Source organism: Gallinula chloropus (assembly GCF_964237585.1).
Source record: "Gallinula chloropus genome assembly, chromosome: 4".
NCBI classification, from domain to species: Eukaryota; Metazoa; Chordata; class Aves; order Gruiformes; family Rallidae; genus Gallinula; species Gallinula chloropus.
In genome coordinates, this window is record NC_140088.1 from 72648070 (window position 1) to 72672087 (window position 24018).

Genomic DNA, 24018 nt, shown 5'->3' on the forward strand with positions numbered 1-24018 from the left:
TCGCAAGCTTTGCTTGGGGGTGGGGAAGTAGCACATCTGGAGCCACAGGAGAAAGACAGGAGCTCCAGTGGTTCAGATGAGTCTTTGTTCCGTCTTAATGGAAAACCTATAAAATATCAAACTGCCAGAGACAAACAGATCTGTGAGGGGTTTATTAGTTTTACAGGTCTTATAAAAATTACTGGAAAAACATAAAACTTTCATAGCTGAAAAGTGAAAAGGTTTCATGAGCTTAGGCTTGGCCTGTTTGGATCACAGCATGACTATGCTTCTATAGCTGGGTTGTGGCACACCAGCTGCAAAAATTCCCTAGGCTCTTGCTTTTGTTTGGCTGTTCTCTAAGGTCACGCAGAAGCTTGTAGATAGAGTTTCTGTCTGAACACAACTTCATAAAAGTATTTAGATCCCTGGATATAGCTGAGGTTCCTCCTTAGTCACAGCTTGCCTGGTGATTTCTAAGTACTAATGCCCTAGACTGAAGATTGCGGCTGATGAAACCACTCAAGAGTATTACAGGTCTGGGTATAGATTTATATGTTTACCTACACTCAATACACAAGGGGCTTGCCAGGCATAATTGTCAATCAGGAGGATAAATTTAATTAAGAATTTATGTCATATTTCCAGATTTGAAGAGGTATCACAGAAATTATAGACTAGCCTATGAACAGGGATGAGACTTTTTGTTAGGGGTTACAAGATGGAACAACTCCTCTGACTTTCAGTCTGTGACACAGAAGCCGTAATGATGGGCTACATCCAGCAACTACCAGCTGTAGCAGTTAGAAGAACTCATTGCCTTGGTCCACGGCAGAGCTATGTCATTCTCTTGCATCACTTACAGCCGCCCTAGGATGATGACAATTAGGCTGTTGTTGATGCCTAGATAAGTCAAAGGTGGCTGGATCGCCACCATCAGGCTAGAAATCTCAGTGACAGTCCCCTTTATCCTATAATCTGTATAAGGACTGGTAAAAATGATGTCTGTATAGAGTGTGCATGTGGAAGGTTTTTCTTAGAGCTGGTGAAACCACTGGCAGGCAGATCCTGCTGCTTTCTGAGCCTTTCCTGTTACAGGTATAAATATCCCAGAAAAAAAGGGGGGTGGGGGAACCCCTCACAAAAATTAAGCATAGTTCAGTGGTATGTGTGCCCAACCTGAATATGTGCCAAATGCTTTAGGTGCACAAACAGAAGTCCTGCTCATTACTGAGACAAAGATCTCCTATGGAGTTACCTGGAAAATAAAGAAAATAAACTATGTGGAAAGTAAATCCATACATGTGTAAGAAAGCTGAGCTGCATTGCAACTGATTTCTCTTCCTCTGTTAGGTTTCAGATCTTTCAAAGATTTTTATTTAAAATGGAGCTCAAATACCCTGGGGTCTCTTCTACTAATTAGCTGGCTACCAATGAAGTATAGCGCAGATCTCACCCAGAGGATGCAGGGATATATCCTTCAGTCAGATGCAGAGGTTTCCCAAGCAGAGAAACACTTTATAATGACAAGAGTCATGATTTGCCTTCCTCATTCTGGAAAGCAATCACACTACAGTGACTACAGGCAACTTACCCAAATATAATAATGTTAACACAATTTGGGATTGGTGATTGTGAAAACATGAAGCTTTTATTACTTTGAGCTGAAGTGGCCCACTTCCTGTAAGAAAAGCAGATCCATAATTAGAAATTAGTGAGCTAGGGTGATCCACAGATACATTTTGTTGATGGAGATTATAAAAGCACCTGATTCTGGCATTCTTTTTCTGAAATGTATGGCAAAGTAGAAAAGAGTTGATTCAGCTATGTTAAAGCTCAAAATTATTTCTAACTCAGTTTATAACGATTTTGTTCCCAGTTTTTCCTCCTTGCAGAAATAACTTCCTCTTTCTAGGTTTTGAAATTTAATTCCCCTTTTATCATATTATGGGTTATGAGATATAATTCCATGTTTTGGTCCCCCAAACTCAAATGACAGAGGGACCTTTTTGAGTCATTGCAAAACTTTCTGCACCACAGGTCAGGAAATATTTGCAATTAATTACTAATTTAACTCACCAACCGGACAAAGAAAGCTTCTGTACGCTTGTTGCCAAAATAAGTGGAAGCAATGGCATAGGTGAGACAGCTCATGTTATTTGTTGCATGATAGCATAAACAGCAGGCATTAATACTAATTTACTAATGCATTCAGATTCATTATAAATGAGTGAAACAAAATTAATGGATTTGAGTTTATGGAGGATTTCCTTTAGGGGCTTGTGTTCTAACTGCCAACACATCTGAATGAATGAATGAATGAATGGGTTTAACCACAGTGTAATTGTTGTTTGTATAAAATAATTAATTAACCCATATAATAGGTTTTCTAAAAGCATTCAAAGCAATGGGAAAATTCCCAGTTGCCTCTTCTTGCGTTTAGCACAATGATATATATCCCCTCGTGCTTGATCTCAAAATTGATGTGTAAATTTCACAGATTGTGATATAGAATATATTTATGGTCTCACAGTACAAGGAGTTAAAGAAACAAGACTGGAAAGGGAAACCTTTGTCAAAACACAGATTCACATGTGTTGCAAGCTGACAAAAGTTAGTCGTTAGTACAAGGACGCAGTTATGCGCCTTCTAGAACTCTACTAAGAATGAAAAGACAAGCCAACTGGTTGGCCATATTTCTGAATTATTTTGCTGTCATGCATTCATTTCACACAAGCACTTTCTGTGGGATGGAGGATGGATTGCAAAGAAAGAACAGCTTTAACAGTGGAATTTTTAAAATCTTATCGCAAGAAGATAGCCCTGGGAGTGACTTCAGGAGATCACTTGTGCCAAAGCTGGATGACAATCTGACTGTCAATGTGTTTGTAAAATCCCCATTACAGCAATGTCACACAATTCCCTTGTCACCCAGTCTTCTACTATAATTTTTTTTCTCAATAGTTCATCTGAATTTTGATGCATTTTGAGCCCATAGTTTCCTTCCCTAGCTTATCCAGACACCGAGAAGAAACTATTTATTTCAGATGTGGATCTACAGTCTATCTAAAGACTAGTGGAGGCCTGTGAAAGAAACCTCTACCTAGTTTCATAGAGTGTGAAGGCTGAGAACCTTTTTAAATTCAGTCAGTTCCCCCAATATGTAAATATGCTCTGTGTGCTTTGAACGAGTAACAGTAACAGGACCACGTGCTTAACATACAGGCAAAGTAATTAAAAAAGCATGAAATTATTTAATGGCAGACATGCATAATAACCAGTAGGAAAAACAGCATGCAAGCAGGGAGAGAACTGGTCTAATACATGTAACAAGGAAAGGTAACTCAGTGTCCCTGGATTTGGTCTTAACAATACAATGTCAATGTATTGTCAGTGTGCTTTCAACTTCCATACACAATTAAAGAAAGAACCTAAGCAATTAATTCAGTCTTGAATCACATCTGAGTGAATGACAGATGATAGATAGGTGATAGAAACAGACATACAGTCAAAATTCATATGGTTTAGTGTGTGTTCGGCTGCAGAAGTGCTGAAGTGAATGGAGATGATCTGCCAACAGTAGCCAACAAAGCAGGCTCGGCAACACTTTCAGTTTAGAGAATATATAGTATATATTCTGTATAAAAGCCTTGCCTTGTCTCACCTCACTCTTCTTTGTCAAGGCCTGTATATATGGGTAGTATATACACACTATACGCAGAGAGAATGCTCAGTCTGCACTCCTGGTACCAGAAAGCCTTGCCTCAGGTCACCCTGCCTCACCCAGGCTTTTCTTTCGGTATACAGAATAATTACAAGGGGGAAGCTGTCACCTCACCTCGTGAGGCCTTTTCCTCCCATGCGGAGCAAACACACTGCGTTCCAGGGTACAAACACCCCTACGGCATGTGTAGCCTATGTTACCTGTGCAGACTAGGAAAACCGGCGGGAGATGTGTGTATAGCCTCAGCCCTTCTCCGCCCGCACCCACAGGGTTACAGACGGGGCATGCGGCCCCCGCCACCCACAGACTACGCGGGCCGTACCGAGCCCCAGCTCGCCACTTCGCCGAGCCATATAGGCCGTTTCCCCGCCCCGGGAGCGGGTTACAACAGCCCCTTTACAAGGTGCGCGGAACCCCACCGCGCCGCGGCAGCCGCCCTCGGCTGAAGCGAAAGCCTGAGAGGGAGGCGGGCGGCGGGAGGCGGGGCGCCCCGGCTACCCTCACGCCGGGCAGGGAGGTGCCGCGGAGGTTCCGCCAGGGGGCGCTGTGGGCGGCGGCATTATCGGCCGCAGGGCCGCGGCGGCGGGAGCAGCGTTCGGGCTCGGCTGCGTGTTCTTTCCTTCTTTCCCTCTGCCCGCCGCCCTGGGGCGGCCGCGGCCTCGGCCTCCTGCTTGTTCGCCAACCTCGACGCCCGGCTGTGGTCGGGACGGAGAAGAAGGAGGAAGAGCAGTGGGTCGGAACACGGGAGCACTTTGAGAAGCCATGTCTGCGCCTGCCGGGCTGCCGCCGCGGCCCGCCGCCGCCGTTTACCCGGGCGGGCCCGGGCCTGGCCCCTCCCGGGAGGCCGCGGCCCCTCAGAGCGGCGCGCCTTGTTACCAGAACGGTGAGGAGACGGCGGCCTGCGCGGCCCCTAGCGCTGGTGACGAGGGTGGCGGGGAGAGGCCGCCCGCGGGGTCCCTGGGGCGAGCTGGGCTGCTCCCTCACCGGGGGGGCCTGCGGCTGCCGGGGACGGGGGGAGCTGCGGTTTTGTCCTTCCTCATGGGGTGGCGGGAGGTGCGGGGCGCCGAGGCGACCGCAGCGGGGAGCGGCGTGGGCGCAGGTCGGGCGGAGGGCCCGGCGGAGGCCCCGGCGGGCCGCCGCGGAGCCGGCGTGTAGCGAAGCCCTCCCTCGGAGAGGCAGCAGGACCCGCGGAAGCCTCTCGGGAAACGTGCATCCTTCCCCGGGCCCCCGGCGCTACGTGCGGAGCTAACTTTTGGAAAGGCGCAGCCTCTCCTAGCCTCGCTAAAAGAGCAAGGGAGGCGGCATCCGCCTCTTGCTCTCCCCCGAATTCGCATCTTCTTGCTGCTGTGGCCCTTGCTTTGTGGTGTCTCGGGAGTGCGCTGGAGGCCAAGGCACCTCCAAGGCCTCGGCTCCGGCAGTCAGGCAGGAGTATGGGCAGAAAACCGCGTAGTGTAGACGAGAGTGTTTACTTCACTGCTGTGTGTGAACTTAAAGCTAGTAAGTGGGTAGGCGTTCACAGAACTGGATCTTGAGTTTTGAGTTAAATAAACAAGATTGGACCAGAGAAATGTGGGTCACTGAAAAGCAAAGGTAAAATTGCTCCAAGTCACAAAATACCGAATTGCTTTTCAGACGGAGAGGTACTGAGACTAACTGTACTGTCAATTAAAATAATTAGTGTGCTGTAAAATAAGTTCTTCTAATGCACCTTGTTAACTTTTCAGAACGCTTGTATGATATTTATGCCCACCTAATGATGGTTTGGTATCTAAATTGGGCCTCTTGCTTCCGTAGAGGATTAGCTGCTATTGTTAAACCTTTTTTTTTTTTTTTGTATTCAAGCTATTTAGTGCACAGGCTTTTTTTCTGCACAGATCAGTAAGCAGGGTAACGACCTGCAAAATTTTTTAGTCATGAATGTTTCCCATGTCCAAAGCAGTAGTTAAGTGATAAGCACTTACATGCCTATAAAGTAGGTTTTGAGTCAGTTTGCAGATAATGCAAAACTCACTGAGGTTAATGAATAGGAAGGTAATTAAATGCTAGATTTTAGAGGGATGCTAATGCCTGAGACGTGTTCTCTAAACTTCGGTATTACAATGCTGAGCCTTGTCAAAATTATTTGGAAAATGTCAGTTTAGATGGCTTTTAATAAATACCATGTCAGTGTCAGGACACAGCTACTGCAGCATCAATAACCTGGAAGTGTGTTTCACAGAAACAAAAACTGACATTGGCTTTCTTGGGTTCAACCAAATAAACGTTATTTATCCAGATAAAACATTTATTTTAAGAGCCATTGTTATTACTTGTTACTGTAGTTAACTCTGTGTTGCTGCTAATGTTCTTAAAAACAGCTTGTTTAAAACTCTGCAATAACCTGTAACTTTTTTTCTCTAGTTCTAAGAAGCCCAGTGACAGTCTTTAATTTTTATTGTATATGGTGATTTGAAGCCATTATCTCTGGGTTTTTTTGTTTGTATGTCATTTGGCAACAGCATTCCAGGATTTGTAGTTTAGTGCATGTCTTATATAAGTACTAATATAACACAGAATTTGAGTCTATTTTATTGTTTGGGTTTTTTTAATTGTAATAGGAAAGGTAGTAGAGTGGAATAGTAACTGAAAAATACTCTACTGGTGTCCTGGCCAGAACCAGGACAACTGAAAATCTTCATTCTGTCCAATAGAAACTAAATTTCACAAAAAATATTTTCTATGCCTTTGAAAGCTAATTTTACATCAGTATAATGTAGTTTAAATTTTAAGATATTTCAGTTAATACAGCTATTTCTATTCTGTTAGTTACTGTGATTTGATGAAAGAGAGGCTGTTTTTTTGCAACGAGTTGTTTTCTCAATATGCAGTGAGGCTAAACACCAAGCTGAACATTTTTTAAATACGTTTTGCCTAAACTTCTTGTTTGCATTTTTTTTCTTGTCTTTTACACTGGTCTTAATTTGATACTATACTAAGTGTTAAAAATAATTTTAAAATAAGCCTTTGCTGGGAATGTTGTTCATAAGCCTGGAGCTTGAAAATACAGTTCTTCTGAATAAAGTGTTGCAAGTGTGAGAAGGTTTTATTGTTTTACAGGTTGTTTTGTATCTAAGTGGAAAATGACCTGTTTCTTAATTTCATCATAATATAATGTTGCTTGTTTCATTAGTACTTAAAAGATCATGTATTTTTGCAACAGCGATGGAGGATTTCAGTGCTAACAATGTAATGTATTGAACTGTAACACTGAGAAGGTAATTGTATTCAATCCCCATATCTCTCCAGAATATTTTTGTGTGATGCTTGTAAGATTACTGTTGGTATCTATTCTAGCATTTTGGAACCATAATTCTCTTTATAGTGTTATTTTGCCTTGTTTTCCATCCATCCTCAGACTTGATCTTTTGGATAGTTTCATTAAATTTGATAAAAGGGATAGAAGCCTGAAAGGTACACAATTCCTGCATATTTTGTTGAAATGGGAAGCTCGTTGAATGCAGGAGCTAGACATTAATTCCATGACTGAGCTGTTGTTAGAGCTCAGCAGTGGCTTGATTTGCTGTCTTGTTTGTCAGCAATTAAGGGCATGAAGAGCTTAACAAGGCACAGTAGTGCTGTCCCTTGTCCAGCCCATAAGGAATACCCAAGGGAGCAGTGGCAGGTAAATGGATGGTAAAAGTTCCAGAAAACAAACAGGTGTTCTTGGCTGGGAAGGAAGATGGTGATGTAGGGTACGGAGGGAAACATAGACTACATGTAGGTAGGTTACATGGCAGATGGCTAAAGCAATGGGGTGAGATAATGCATGGACATACTAACAAACATAACACTAGCTAGCAAAGCTCTACTAATTCATGTAGTAGTATAGCCGTGGCACCCTTAAAAAGTGATAAGGCTCTTGAGGTTCCTGTTAGTGTCTGTTTAGTTGCACACTATAACATAATAACCTACTACCTTGTTGGCAGAGAGAGGTTCACTGCTTTTATTCTAGTCATGGTGTTTTGGCAGTACATCTGCATGCAGATGCACTCCTCTCATGGAGATTTTGAAAGTGATCTCAGGAGTTTAGGGGGGAAGGTAGAGTACCTGAGGCATCAGTACAGATTGTGCAATTAACCAGGTTTCAAAATGGCACTCATGTACCCAGATTTCCGTGTTGAAAACTGTCTAATTTTAATCTAGTCATCATTAGTAGATTCAGCTACTGATTGCAGTACAAAAAATGACTTTGTACTCACATTCTTTATAATCAATTTTTGTCTGTTACTGTAAAACTTGCTTTTAAGACACCACAAGTTTGAAATGAAAAAAAACTGTTCTGAAATGTGTGTCTGTCTTAATGAGATCTTCATGGAATTTATATTCTTGAGTGTTCATGTATAGCTTTAAAGTTATAGAGGTTTCTGCTTAAAATTTTGAGTAAAGATGACTCGGGCTTTCTGTAATGTAGAACTTGATATCCTGTGTTGTGAATTTAATCCTTGTGGTGTGTGCTTTTAACCAGAGGTAGATACTACAGTGATGACTTGATACGCACCCTTTTATTTAGAAGTCAGGTGCTCCCAAACCAGCTTCTGAATGATACCTGCTTATTTAATTTATTCCGCATGTATTAATAGAAAAAATGCATAGACTTTTTAGCGAAAACATGTTTTCTTGCCATCTTGAGCAACATAACTGCTCAAAGCAATAAACTATGAGACAAGTTACTGCTGTATTTTTGAATTTGCTCATTCAAACAGCAGTCTTAAAGTCTGAAAGTTGATGTAGCTGTTAATAATTTGGTAACTCAAAATTGTTTTCCGTTAAAGGAGTAGCTCCCACTTTTTTAAGAAAATAGTGAATCAAAAGCATAGTAACCTAGTCTCCTCAAAACTTGGGATGTAGCTGTGGGGTTTTCTTAAATCTCCTTATGCTTTCTCTCAAATTGCCCTCCTGTTTTTTGACCCAGTAGTCCAAGTTACAGTTGTTCTTTTTTTTTTAGCTCCTTCTACTCAACTTTCTGGCTTGACAATCTTAAAAAGCATTTTCAACTTTATCAGAATGCTATTTTGGTCAGTATGTTCCTTGCTTACATGATTCCGTTAACAAATTCATAATTAAAACTGCCTCACAAGTTAATCATAGAACATCTGGATGTTACTCTGAGTGACTTTTCAGTATTTTGAGATGAGAATAATACTTTTATTTTGGAATCATTATAAATGGGGGGGATAAACAATTTATTATTGCAGTAGCTGTTTAAATTTGCATGCAGCCCAGTGCAGTGCTTGTGTTCCTGTTTGCTGAGGGCTGGGAAATAATGCCATAGTCGCTCAATGTGACATTAGCAGTAGGGTGTGGTAACATTAAGAAAGGAAGTTATCCACGGAAATGCATTTGTTGTTCACTAGAAAATAAAATATATTCAGTAGTTGAAGAATTTTCAGATTTATCTTTGATCAGCTGCCATTGAAAAAAACCCATTTAACATTCATAAGTACAAACAAGTACTTATTTAATCCTTGCTGTACCAGTGGGTAATTAACCTCTAATGCTCCAGAGCCAGATGCAGTGACAGCAGAGGTCAGGGTCTCTGATACGATCTCCTATACCTGATACAAGTATCAGGCAGCAAATAGCAATGAAGTGCCTCATCAGATACCATGTAGTTTTGAGAAAATGGTAGTTTTCATAAAAGCATGGTACAAAAGAATGTACAAGACACAAATCACTGCCCTGCAGCACTTTATCTTGGTCACTGTATTGAGGATTTGTGAAGAAGGATGCCTCTGTTTTTAGTTATAGATGTAGTGGTTTGACTGCAGCTTTTTGTTTTCCATATTCAGTCCGTTCCTTTAAGGCCTACTGTCATGTTCAGATACTTACATCATGTTGGTGCTTATTGTTGCTCACTACATGCTTAAATCTTTACCTTTTAAAAATTCTTAAACATACTGAAAGTACAAATATGAGACTTGTGAGCTTGGCTTGGAAATTTCTTCCAGCAATGTAAATGATCAGTCCATTTTTCTGTCACTTCTCTGTGTGTTTGCAAATTACTTCAAATACTCTATTTTTCATGCATTGTACTTCATTCTTTTTCTGCTGATGGAAATTGAACTCCAAAATAGTGACAGAAAACAAGAAGAAACCAATTGTTTCTTAGTTAAAGTATAGAATCTGTTGGAACTACTTACATGTGCATCTTGAATACATGTGACATTTTCTCTTCATTTCAGGTCCTGTGCAGAATCGGATGCAGTTCCCTTCTGGCTATGGCTCTCATCCTCCAAACTATAGTGCACCTGCGGGACACTATTCCCAAGTGCCCAATAAAGCTGTTGCTTCACATTTGGATAATCAGTATAGAGCTAGTTACTACCCTACTTACTATTCAGCACCAGCACAAAATGTTATGACACCTTCTGTGGGTACCAGTGTGGTGAATACACAGGAATCGCAGCAGTTGTACAACAAAACTTCTCCCAGTACAGTGGTGTCAGCTGAAGGACCTATTCAAGGAGCAATATCATCTGCATCCTACTTGCATACGAGTGCTCAGCAGTCATATTCAGCATTTGGTAATCACTACAGCACTTCTGTCAGCTCTTCAGTGGCGTCTCAGGGATTTCCCCTTAACTCTGATCATTACACAATGCCCGTGGCTTCTAGTGCTGTGTATCCTAATGTTTCCTATCCTGCGGCTGCTGGCAGTGTGTATGGGCAGGCATTTACCTCTCAGAGCCTACCTGCTGTTGGACAGTTCAAAGAGACAAATACGTTTTCTGGCCAGAGTGCATCAGTACCTCATTCACTTCAACAACATGTTCCCCTGGGATATAATTCAACATTACCAACTGTTTCATCTGCTCAGTCCATTCAAGACAGCCTCAGCAGGAATCTCACTGGATCAGTTGCTAAAGTTAAGAACCAAATAAATACAGGTATGGTATTGTTTGAAGGTTAGTGACCTTACAGGTGTGTTTGGAAAAAATCAGAATTCAAGTGCTTTTATTGGTTCATACTTGTTCACGATGTGAAATTCTGTATTGTAATGTTGACTTCTGACTTGACTTATTCTTGAAGCTTTTTAAGTTGGTTACTGCTGTCCTTGTAGTAGCAGCTAATTGTATCACTGGCATGTTTCGATTGAGAAATACAGAAAAAGGAGGATGGGTTTAGTTTATTGTTTAAAGCTTTTTCCTGTAAGGGGCCTCAGAAGGGTGGTGTTTGTTTTTTTTCATGTGGCTTTGAAGAAAAGTGTAACTTCTGAAATATGGCCATTAATCACAACTGTACTTTTTTCCTTTTCTGGCTAGAGATTAAGTCATGATTCTTCAAATTTTACATAGATGACCATGCATGCACTCCTGTCAGAAAGTTCAGAAAAAGTGGAAGCCTATATGGGTTTGGGGGCAATTGTGGTGATTCTTTAATTAGTATTTTTGATGAGCATTTGAATGCAATTTCAGTGTATTAGCTGTTTTTTCTGAACAACACCTTGGTGGCTTTAGTATGAGAGTAGTTCTAGAGAATGACATTGTGAATGTGCCTGTAGAAGGCAAGTCCACTGTCTACCCTGTGAACTTGTACTGTACTTGGTACGAAGAATGGAAGAGTTCAGAGATGTGGGAGTGTGTCCACATCAAAACCTCTATTTCCCCCTCTCAGAGCAATAGTCTGTGCAGGAAAACTCTGGTTTTCGTTCTGTACTGGTAATTTTCTGACTCCATGCAGCTTTTACTTGTAAGCTCTGCAAATCTAATGCTTTTCTTTTGCTGCTGAAACATATATTAAAGAACTGTAGAATGTTTCCTTTTTATGCCAGGTATTGCAGATTATAGTTTACCACTGTAATTCTTTTGTGAGTCCTTGTTAACTGAGGTTTTCTGAGACCAAGGATTTATAAAAGACCATAGTTTTGATGATGGTAAAACTTTGCCTGGAAAAATTTCAACACTGCTTCCCCCTCTCCCCCAAGACTAGGATGTAGAGTGTCATCCTTCAGCTGAGTTTTACTACTTTGAGTATTAGTTGATTTGAATTCTCTATGAGGTGCTCTGAGTTTCTGGAACGCCTCAAAAACATGAAACAAAATAGTGATTAAAAAAAGAAGTAGAGTGCTCCTTAAAAAGCTTCTGCACTTAATGGCATTTCATGATTGAGCATAGAAATGATTTCATTCAAGGACTAAAAGGAAAAAAAACCCCACCTCTTAAGTCCAGAATCTACAACAGAACCTAACAGAATGTAAGTTTCATTCCAGAACAGCTTAAGATTTAAAGTTTTAAATTTAAATGCTTGTTAATTTTATTTCCTTTGGAGGTGTTTTGAAATCTAGGATTTTGATACGTTCATAACAATATTTTTAATAAGGAACAGCTGTTTTATGGGTGAAACAGTGGAGCTGACCAGACCAGGAAGGCAATGGATAGTCTTATTTCTGAAGCATTCAGTGTTTTTCTTAAGGGAGTGATTGAGTTAATACATGGCCTCAAGAAAGAGTAGTGATGTTACGCTTGAATTTCAAAGAGCTCATGATAGAACTGGCTATAGTAATGGTGTGTAATAAGTACATGCTTGCCAGTTACGAAAATAAACCCTGATCCGCGGTTTCTGTAACACTCAAGTAATATTGCAGTACTTGGTTTGTTTGCCAGACTGTAGTAATAATTATTATACCACTTCCAAATTCTTTCTGAGCTTGTAAAGTTGCTGAGATGATAATGCCCTGTGCCTTGTTGCGCAGTGGCCTGGGTGATGGTGCTGATTTATCTGGAGAACAACGTTTTTCATTTCCTTCCGAATCCTGGTTCAACCTCAGCACACAAAAGAGTCCATATTTACTGACTGGGAGAAAGCCAGTAAGGGTAGCAAACAGTAGCTAGGCTGAAGGAAGAGCAGGGCTGCTGTTTTATTACTAACTTCTGAAGACATGCTTTCGACATTTGGCTTAAACAGGCTGCCTCTAAAAGTACCTGACTTTTTTATAGAATTCAGCCTCTCTGGCTAAAGTGTAGCAATTGAATTTTTACTATAACATCTGGCTAATAAAAGATGGCAAGTACCTGTTTCATCCTGGCATAATTGAGTTACTAATATGCTTTCTAAATTTCTTGGTGCAATCTTACTGCTCTCAGATGACATAATTTCATATATAGTATTCTAATTTATTTGCAGCCCTTAAAAATAAGGAGTTGGATCTTCAAAATTACTTGCAATTTCTTGTACATCCTTGGAAAGTGGGTACAACACACAAGGAATTTGAGATGATGAATGATTTCCCATGATTAATTTCTCTGAATACTTAATCTTCCAGGAAGGAAATTATGATGGATGACAGTTGCAGTCTGTCCTGTGCATAGATTTTAGCAAAATTGCTTGAAAAAATTTTAAGATATACTGAAATTCCTAAGTGCTTTCTGTGTCTGTTCTTCTGACCCCTAAATAAACACATCTTTGGAAGACTGTTACTCAGATACTACTGGCTTAATGTATTTTTCAATAGCAATTTTGTGCAGTCTGTGAACACTGAGAGCTTTCTGTGATGAAAATTAAATATTCTTTTGTATAGAAGAATGCTGTGTTTTTAATGTGTGTGTTTAAAGGGGGCTTACAAAACCTAGGCTGACAAAGGCTTTTGAAAAGTTTGTGATTTCTTGGGTTTCTACTTGAATGAGAAAAGTTTTAGGTGTTGCACTTGCAACTGGATTTTTAAATAAACCAGTTTGTGTAGGGCCTTGAGAAAGCCCCCAAAATGCTGAACCTGTTCAGATCAATGCCCTAAGCTACTGTAGGTCACATACTCAGGACACAGAGCTGCAACAAAATATTTTTCAAAAACTTAGGAGACACTCTGAAATCACTGAAGTAGTTTCAGTGAAGCCTGCTGAAATTTTGCTACTAGAAACCAAGAAACTTATTTTCAGAGGCATCTTTTGCTGGAAGTTGAATTGTTTTGGTGACTAGCATCCAGAGAGAATAATTTTCTTTGCTTTAGGAAGTATAAATTTGCATGCAAATATTTGAAATTTTTCTGCTTGCTGGTTTAAATTAGCTTCATCTAGAAAAAATTCCTTCTTCTAGTTTTAAATTCTGTATTTCATCAGAACAGTGTTGATACAAATCTGTCCAGAAACAGTGTTATGCTATGTAACACACTCTCTGTTATTTAGATATTTTTGTCTTTCCAGGTCAGTAGCTTTCCTTAATATTTTTCCAGTTTATTTCAGCTGAAACTGGTGCAATCTTTTTCTTGGTGCTTTCCGGACAAAATGGATGTCAGCCTGCATGCCAAATTTTACTGGACCCCTCCTTGCCTCCCTGAGGAGAGGGAGACAGAGAATTCATCTTTGGGTATATAGTGTGGGTTTCTTTGCTTCCTGGATCTTGTCTGCTTTCCTGTAATTGGAGGCAGTCTGCTTGAGCAGGAGACACTTTAATTTCTTTCTCATGTACATACTTCCCCCTTATATGAGATCAGGCTCTAAAGTCCTTGCTGTCCCAGTTCCACAGGAATGGATGCTGTAATCCTGTAAATCTGCTAATATAGGTGTGGTTAGAAATGGAGAAGCACCGCAGCCAAAATAGAGAAAGTTAGGGAGAGAGGTTGCTGTTGGAAGCAAGGTGTAAGGAGGTGGTGAATCTTTTGGTAGAAATTGCACACTGTGTTGGGGGGGCAGGGGGGCAGCCATAGCAACTCAGAAGGGATTGTTCTTGTCTCTCTTGAAAACTTGAGTGCATCCTGTAGGTCTCAGTTTGGAAATTAAATAAAACCTTTACGTGATAGTGTATAGGAAAAATTGACCCACACAGGTAACTCTGGAGATCTTTCTGTAATGTACATTTAGTTGTAGATCTTTATGGGTACGTGGCTTCTGTAACCAAGTGGTATACTTGGTCATTTGTAGTGGAAGAGATGTTCATGGTTGGGAGGCAAGAGGGGAAACTTCAGTGCATATTAAATGTGAAAGGAACAGATGGTGAGAAACAGAAAATACTGTGTCACTGAATTTAGGGTTTGTATCTGTTACAGTCTGGCACAACTTTCGGCTTCTCAGGACATTGGTTGGTGGGAATCTAATACGGTCTAATTGGGCTCGTCCTGGATAAGCTGATGGGAATCTGGTATTCTAAACTGGTGTTCAGTCCACCTCTGTCTCGAGCTAAAATACACCATTGTAAATTGATAGGTACTTGTATGCTTGTACAGTCGTCTTGCTGACCAAAGGGAGGGGGGTGTAGAAAAAGAGATTGTCTTGTGATGATACTTACTAATGATGTGTTCTTAAAGATTAACTTTGTCCAAGTGTTTCCTTTGGTTTTAGTTATTATTTTTGAAAACTTCCCAGTCACCAAATGAAGTTTAACATGTAATCGTGCAGACTGGAGTTTTCTATAAAGAAAAATTTCTTTTTTTTTTTTTCAGAACTTCAAAATATTTTCTTATACTACAGATGAGGGATCCATATAATTTTGAAGGATATTTTTGATACCATTTGCTTGAGAACAAATACTAATACTTGGCAGGAAGGTATTACATCTTCTGCTAATCCGGGTGTAAATTGGCTTTGAACATGTGACACTGACATTACAGTGTTTAGCATGCTCTACAGCAGCGCTTGATGCTGCAAGCATTGCTTTATTGTCTTAAAGTCTGGAAAATACCAAACCCCCTTAAACAAGTCTCTCTGCTACAAAATCTGGTTAAGCACACTGATTTTGTAAAGAACTTCCCTTGTTACCTTGCCTGTCTTGCTTGAGGAAGCCGTGTAGATACCCTAACAAGAATGTTTCTGATGGCAGATGCTGATGCTTCCATGGGGAGTCTGCAGAACATAATGTGTAGAAGCAGAGGTTATAACAAGTACATTTAACTAGACAATGCTGTGTGTATGTGCTTTGGAGAAATATATTTTAATTTTGATTTTGATCATACTTGTGAAAAATCAGCATTTAGGTTCAACATTCAAAACTGGGTAATAATTAAAAGTTCAATTGAGATAGTAAAAATGTTTTCTGTTAATTTTGATGGTAAATTAGAAAAGCAGAAGGATCATTTTAAGCTGCCTTTTCCCCCTCCTCTAAGGGAAGCCTCAACTTTCCCATAAAGACCTATCAGATATCAATTCCGTATCAATTCCGCTATTTCAGGGAAAAGTTAGGGACTGTATGAACTGCCTTGCTATATGTGCAAAGGAAGCAAAGTTAATGTTATATATACATCCTTTAGTGAATTCTGTAGCTTGAATACTCTACAGACAGTGAGTTTTGCTCTTGCTTAATTTCAGTGTTTGAGTAGTACTGGTCAAACCATTTCCTTTCTATTCTTATCTTTACCAGTTTGGTCTGTCATTTTTGTTTAAGAAAAAAATGATGGATTTTTTTTTCAATTTATAAACAAAAAGTGAGCCTCTTAAAAGCTAACTTAATTGAAGTTATATTGTCCTTATCCAATGGAAATTTCAACTGGACTGTGTTAAATCTCTCAAAGCGCTAATCTGATTTTTAAAGCAGATTATAACTAATCCAGATGTTTAAAAAACATCAGAAGTTCTGCGGAATATTCAGACTTGATTGAAATGGATTGCTTTGATTATGGGTCTCATAACAGAGTGCCAAAACAGAAAAGTGAGGGTGGTGGAATACTAGTCTGCTCAGCTGACTTTTCCCATTTCCTGCCTGTGGGAGGATTATTGAGAGGGAGCTATCCCATGTGGACTGTGTTCGTCTTATCTGGGAAGAGGAACCTGTGAAAATACGAACTTGTGGGGATGGATCAAAAATGCATCAATTTATTTCTGCTTACTCTTGATCTCAATACATCAAGCTTTCTTCTTTGCTGATAGTTGTGAGAGTGGTTTGTTCGTTTAAATGGAGTCTTAATGTTATGGGCATTTTTTCTTAGGTACTTGTTTGAAGGCATCTCTTTAAAGTGCTATTTTTGTAGTTATTGTGAAACAAATGTGATTGCTTGCATTGTGTAATTGTCTGTGCAAACACAAAGGGTTCCTGCTTTCTGCTGTTGCTTTCAGGTGGCATTGATGCTTCACAGCCTGCGCACTCTGTGAACCAGAGTGTTCCCTTTACCAAGCCTGGGGCTGGAACATCTGCTTCCTCTGCTGTGATCTCGTCAGTAAGGACACCTGCTCCAAGCCTTTCTTCACAGCCACGATCTTCACCCTCTGTTACACAGTCACCAGAGTCGGACCTTCAGGAAGGTACTAAAAGGGAATGGGAAGTTGCAGTACAGACCTCTGCCCTGTTCCATATGTGTACATGAATGCTGGAAGCTTTATTCCTGCTCTTCTGCATTTGAGTGGAGTACATCTCTTGCATCTCATCAGGCTCCCTTAGTGTCTTTGTTTTGTACCACCTTGCTTTCAGCTTCTCTTAGCTCTTCTGTTTGATTTCCTTTGGCCACGTGTCATTTTTGGCTTGTCTTGTCAGTCTTACATGTCTCTTCCTCAAAAAGCCCTTTATTTATTTTATTTTTCTAAAAAAGCTGCTTACTATTATAACTTCATGGAAGAAGGTCTTAGAAGTAGCTTTTGTAATTAGTCTATTGAGAAATCAGGTGTAACTTAGCATTTTTTCTATCACTAACACTGGGAAACAGCAAGCTTGAGTACTAAATGCAAACTGGTAGAATTATTTTCTAATTCCCTAGCTGTAAGATCTTGTGGAAAGCTGCTCTTCAAGTTCTCGTATAAGCTCCTTCCTATTCTGAGGGTGGTAGACTCTTGCCAAAGAATCAGTTGGTCTTAAGCTTTCTTCAGCCATGATAATTCTGCCGTGATGTTTGACTTGCCTCTTGACTGTTAAATGTTTCTGTATCTAGTATTCCAAATCTTATTTATTAAGCTGATTGGTTTTTGGCTGTTTTTTCTTGGTGATTTCAGAATGCTAAATATTTACAGAAAAAGAACTCAGTATGTGAAGTGGAAGCAGGCATTAATTTTTTCCAGAACAATGAATGTCTTGTGTTCAAAATAATTCTCAAAAGTATGATGTATGACTGTCACAGCATGTTCTTTATGCTTAAATTTCAAAGTCCTCTGACACGAATATCTAAATTTCTTCTTTTCCTCCACTTCCTCCTTTTTCTGATGAAGTGGAGAATATAAATAAATAACCTGTCTGTGATTCAGACCTGTATATCTGACAGGCAAAAAGTAATTCATTGTTGCTGTGAAGTCCTGTGTACCAGTATACCATTTTAAGAAAATTAGAAATGAATTCTTGGAACTGTGCTTGGTTCTTGCACAGCTTTATAGGTGATTTTGGTGCTGGGTAGAACTTGTACTGTAGATGTGCTTGCTATAAAAAACTTACTTCATCTTCCAAAGAAATCACATAAGGGTGTTACAATAAAAAGGATTTTAGCCATTTAACTGTGCTTGCCTTGATCTGCAATATATATGTTCTTGCACAGATTCCTGTATAATGGGGGAACACTTGGTACATTAAATGCAAATCACTGCAGTTGCTGCTAAAATCTTGGCTAAATTCATGTACTTCCATGTAAGTGAAGGATAATGCAGTATGTAGCCGAATTAAACCAGCTGTGTACCTCTGTCAGGAATATATAGATAGTTTGCCAGGTAGTTGTGTTTAATATAATACATGTCATCACGCATGTACGTTTCTATGTTTAGGCATTTTTATGAGCATTAGAAGACTTCAAACTCTTTTCAGTTAGGTTCATTTGAAGAGTCTGAAGTACATAATATACCCTTGCAATAACTTTATCAACAGTTAAGTGTGATAACTATTCATAAAAATTAACATACTGGAAAAATAAGAGTATTTGCCTGGGTGGTTAGAATTATGAGAGTGTTTCTCACGCGGAGATTAAATGGACTGATGTTTGTCTTATTAATGAGTAACATATTCTACATCAAAGTGTACTGGAAAACCAGTTTGAATTAAGTGGCTTTCACTGATTTAAGGCCCAATGTGGGCATTCCTGTGTGGAATTAGAATGTTCTAATTGTTTACTTGGCTAAGTGCTAGCAGGACAAAAACTTCAAATGTACAAAGCCTATTATTGAATCTTACATAAATATCCACAGAAATTTAATGCAGATGAAGAAATCTACGTGAAAACCAGCATCTTAGAGATGAACTTTGACTATGTGTCTCCGGTCTGGGTGTTACTTACGTTTTATATTGATGAAAGGAGCTGATGAGTAAATTAAGAGAATTTCAAGCAGAGAGTTTAAGAATGGAGAAGGGTTCATTTTGAACTATTTTTAATATTAAATTAACTATTTAATATTTTAAACAATTTTTAATATTAATGTCTTAGTGCCATGGTAAATTTGTTGAAAATTAGGGCTATAGGTAGAGAGGTAGTTAAAGGACTTCAGTATATAGTTTGGTTTTGCATGTGATAATTTAATATTCACTTCTCGTGGGGCCTCCATTATGAAACTTAGGCCACATAAAATGTACACCTTTTTTTCTTAAAAGTCTTTTGTGGTATGGGTGACTATATACTTAAAATAGCTAAATAGTTGGTTTAGTTCATAGGCAAATGAATTCTTATGCCAGTTTATCCTTTTGTGTCCTCCCACCTACATTTCTAGGCATCTGTAAAATATAGTGGGATAAAGAGTGCAACGATGAGAAATTACAGGAACACTGGTAGCAGGGTTTAGAAATTTCCCATCCAGTAAATTTGTGATGAAATTAGTTGTTTGATGTTAAGTAAAACCTATGAAGTAATCTTAATCAAAATCTTTTTTTTTTTTTTACTTAAAAATAAGCTTTTGCAGTTTTAAGAGTGGGAAATTTTAATATTATTAGCAAATCTATAAAAGATACTAAGCAGTAATTAGTTGTCACAACAGAAATCATGATTAGGCACATGGTGGCACTTGGAACTGCTGTCTTCAGCCACCCATTTCTTCTCTTTAGTTCTTTTCTCCCCCACGATGGCATTGCTGGGCAGTGAACCAGAACTGGAAGTGTCATCTGAGAATGACTCTTTAAGCTAGGCTATTTTTCAGGCAGATCAGATCTTGGATTGTTTTTCTGGCTGGACCAGTTGTGCTAACACAAAAGTATCCTAAAGGCAGAAATTTGTAGTATTGCTGGCAACAAAAATAAAAAAAAGCTGCACAAACTTGTAAGGCTCGTAAGAGTGAAACCAGCCCTGACTCTAGAGAATTCATTGTGACATAGTTGGTAATTCCTGAACTTCTGTGTCACCAGCATATTTTTAAATCTCTTTTTCTGTATTCTTTCTGAACTCTTGTATCTTTTATGTATGTGACCAGTGACTGGAAAAGGGGGAGTTTTAGCAGTACAGGTTTGTCTGGTTTTCCAAAAAACATTGAGAAGACTTGAAAGTAGCATTAGTAGAATGACTAATTCAGTCTTTTTCTCTCATCTGCCCATGCTTGGAATTTTTCCATTGGCATGCCCTCTCCAGGTAAATTGCTTTTTGTTCTGTTACATTTGTTAGAGATCTGTCTTTGCACTCTCACATTGTGTCTATCATCATTTACTTTGTTACAGCTCATATCTTCTTGCCTGCCATCCTGATGGGTTTTTACTTTTTACTTGCATGTTAATTACATCCAGTTGTTGTTTCTCCGTCACAGTAATGTGGTTCTTAGTCCTTGGTAGCTCTCCTAGGCCTAAGAAAAGGCATAGTCTCCTTGGCTGTAGTCTGGTTTAGCGCAGAGAATTGTCTTCATCAAGAGCATCCAGTAGTCGTCTTCATAAAAGATGGGAGTATGAGTCATTTGAGTTAGTCCTGTGTTTTAGCAGTACAGAGAAACTGAAGCTTTCTACCTCCTCAGTTGCACTTGGGTTGTCTTTTCATCATTGTGGCTACTTGTATTGTGGAGAAATTTGATTGGAATTGTAGGAATATTAATGCACTAGATTAAGTGATACGATGTCAGGCTTTTCTTGCAGTAGCCTTTGTATGATACTTCAGCTTCTCAAGAATTGTGTTACGATTTTGCTCTGTTTTCTTTGTATTTCTACATGTTTGAATAGGTACTCTTCACCTTGATTCTGTTTTTTCTTAAGTGAAATTGATGTAGTCCTCTTGGGCTTATTTACTAACTCTTTTTTTTTAAAAGACATATAGTTGATTTAAGTTCTGGATGGGGGTATTATTAATTACCACAGTTTCATGTTATGCATGATGTTCAACACTTCTATAGTGTTTTATAGTCTTAATATAAAGAACACTTATGGTTTAACAGCACTTCTACACTGGGGGGCGGGGGGGAAATCCCAAGCTTTGAAGAGTCTGAAAGATTTTGGAGAATTCTGAAGAATTGGGAGATTTTTCTGAGAGAGAAACGGTGATCACTTACATTTATTTAGGATGTCTCTGCATGACTACAAGCCAATTTAAAATCCTTGCTAACCTTGCCCTTTGACAAGAGAAACTTAAGATTTTTTTGCATCGATAACGACTAATTTAGGAAGTCAATTATAAGCCATCACTGCATGCTTAATTCTGTATTAAAATAGTATGTGTATGTGTCGCTTTTGTTCATGCTTCAAATAGACTTGTGGAAAAACAACAACCAGAAAAACCCCAAACACCCCACTACAAAAAGCCTTATAGATTATGATTCGGAAGTAACAGTGGTAATAGTTGTTCCATTGTCTGTAGATTTTAAAAGTGGATAGTGTATTTAAGTGCTTAAATATGGGTCTATCAGCCTGAATTTTGGCACTAATTTAAAAATATGTAACCAAATTTTCAGGTTTATGTAGCTGAAATTTCACTGCCTGTGTTGCAGAGGACTATGTTTGTACTCTCACACGTAGCAGCACTATAATTCATTAACTTCTGACAGTGTTCAGAATTCCAGTGTGAATTATTCCAGTCTTAAAAGGGGCAAGTTTGCTAAGCAACAGTGTAATATTAAAGGGTTTTGTAACACAGTTTGAATCCATCTGGGAAAGAATTCATTTCTATATATTGACTTAGGAAAGTATTCCAGTGGACAAACTGATGTTAAATATATACCTAGAAAGTGTGTGTGTTTAACTTCTGATGTCATGTGTGCACACATATAAAGTTTCCTGTTAACATCTGTGTGCTACTAATACTTTGCTGAACTAAGCCACTAAAACTGCTTCTGCTGTACTGCTCATACATGGTTCATGTATGAACTGTAGGTCTGTAGTGCTGTAGATTTTAACTTTTTGCATGCTGGGATTTTCTCTAGAACAGCTAATTTTTTCTCACTTTTTTTAATGCAATGGTTTGTGACCCTTGTTTCTCATCTTTCCTGTCTGTCTGACTCTTATGTTTGTGCTTTCCACTTCACAGGCATGCAGTATGGTGGATATGTTAATAATCAAGCTAGCTCTGCACCAGCTCCCTTGTCATCAAGTTCAGATGATGAGGAAGAGGATGAGGAGGATGAGGAAGCAGGTTGGCTTTAGCTTTACACCAGTATCTTGTTCCTACTCAAGTTTTGTTCCATATTTCCATCCCCTGAAACATTTTTCTTTAAGACAAAATGTCACTCTGACTCATGCATCAAGTTACCTAGAAATTTGCCAGCTGTTGGTAGTATAGTAAAGGAGTTCAGTAGTGGTCAACAAAAGACTTTTTTTTTTTTTGTCATATTAATATATCAGGTCTCTTATGTGTCTAACAGTAATATTCACAACTTGCAAGGCTTCCATCTTTTTAATAATTTGATTTGCAGTATGTTTGAAATGCTTAACTGAAGCTAACTACCTCTAGAATTTAGACTAGTAATTGCTTAATTTTAAGGAACTAGATGCTGTTTGTATCATTAAACAGTGTTTTACCTTGTTTCCCACTTTATATCTAGAAAACTCTTACAGTTAAGGTAGTAAAGTAAATATTGAATGTTAGTAAGTGCTTTTTAAGACAGCAGATAAATCCATGGCCATTTGTTTCTCTCTTCCTAAGGTATGTCTCCCTTATCAGGCACATAGGTTCAGTTTTAACCTGCTTCCTTTGTAGGGAACTCTAAAAGATTATTTACTTTTCCCCAAGACACAATTTGTCCTGATTGATTGAAATGTTACATTCTTGGTTGCAAGGATTCTGCCTGTATCTTCTTAGAATGGCCTGGTTTTGTCTGATGTTTCTCACCGCCTTTCTTGAATGATAACTACTACTTCTAAAGTAGTAAAGACTTTTCTTTGTGTGTGGTAACAGTATAAAAAACTTCTATCCCTGTTGGTAGATGGAAGTAATAGTACATACCTTGTGCTGATCATAGAATGATAGAATATCTTGAGTTGGAAGGGACCCATAAGGATCATTCAGTCCAACTCCTGGCTCCACACAGGGCCAGCCAAGTCAGAGAGTGTGACTGAATGCATCGTCCAGATGCTTCCTGAACTCAGTCAAACTCGGTACTGTGACCACTTCCCTGGGGAACCTGTTCCAGTGCCTGACCACCCTCTCCATAAAGAACCTTTTCCTAATATCCAACCTAAATCTACTCCATCACAGCTTCATGCCATTCCCTTGTGTTCTATCTCTGGCCACCAAAGAGAGGAGATTGGCACCTGTCCCTTTGCTCCCCCTCGTCAGGAAGCCACAGACTGTGATGAGGTCTCCCCTTCAGCCTCCTCTTCTCCGGGATGAACAAATCAGGGAACTTCAGCCTCTCCTCATAAAAGGAGACCCTCCAGACCCTTGTCCATCCTCGTTGCCCTCCTCTGGACACCCTTCAATATTTTTATGTCCCTCTTGTGCTGTGGCACCCAAAACTGCACACAGTACTTGAGGTGAGGCCAAACCAGCTCAGTATAGAGCAGGACAGTCACTTCTCTCAACCGGCTGGTGATGTCATGTTTGATGCACCCAAGGATACAGTTGGCACCCCTGTCTGCCTGGGCACACTGCTGGCTCATGTTTATCTTGCTGTCAACGATCCCTCTCAGAATGGCTGGCCTCCAGCTTCTGATGTATGTGTCCCCATGCTGTATACATAGCCAGGGTGGCCCCTTCCCAGGTGCAGAATCTGGCACCTTGTTAAGCTTCATGCTGTTGGTAATTACCCAGCTCTCTCTAATCTGTCCAGGTCTCTCTGTAAGGCTTCTCCACCCTCAGTGCTCCTCCCAGTTTGGTATCATCTGCAAATTTACTTAAGACACCCTCTAGTCCTGAGTCCAGGTTGTTTATGAAAATGTTAAAAAGAACTGGACCTAAAATAGACCTAGGGACCTCCATTAGTGACTGGCTGCCAGCCAGATGTAAACCCATTTACTATTGCCTTCTGGATCTGACTGCTCAGCCAGTTGCCCACCCAAGGCATTATGGCTTTCTCTAGTTGTATGCTGGACACTTTGTCCAGCAAGATACT

At 39.6% G+C, this 24018-nt stretch overlaps 1 protein-coding gene across 1 annotated transcript in view; it reads left to right on the forward strand.

Moving 5' to 3' along the window:
• Nucleotides 1–4465: 4465 nt before the first annotated feature.
• The window catches only part of SEC24B (SEC24 homolog B, COPII coat complex component), a gene marked incomplete at its 5' end in the record, with an annotated part of 47109 nt that continues 27556 nt past the window's right edge, over nt 4466–24018 (forward strand). The window contains 4 exons of the mRNA XM_084263672.1: nt 4466–4586; nt 9925–10629; nt 16720–16905; nt 21996–22100. Coding sequence (XP_084119798.1) covers nt 4466–4586; nt 9925–10629; nt 16720–16905; nt 21996–22100 — 1117 coding nt within the window. The remainder of the gene's footprint in view (nt 4587–9924; nt 10630–16719; nt 16906–21995; nt 22101–24018) is intronic.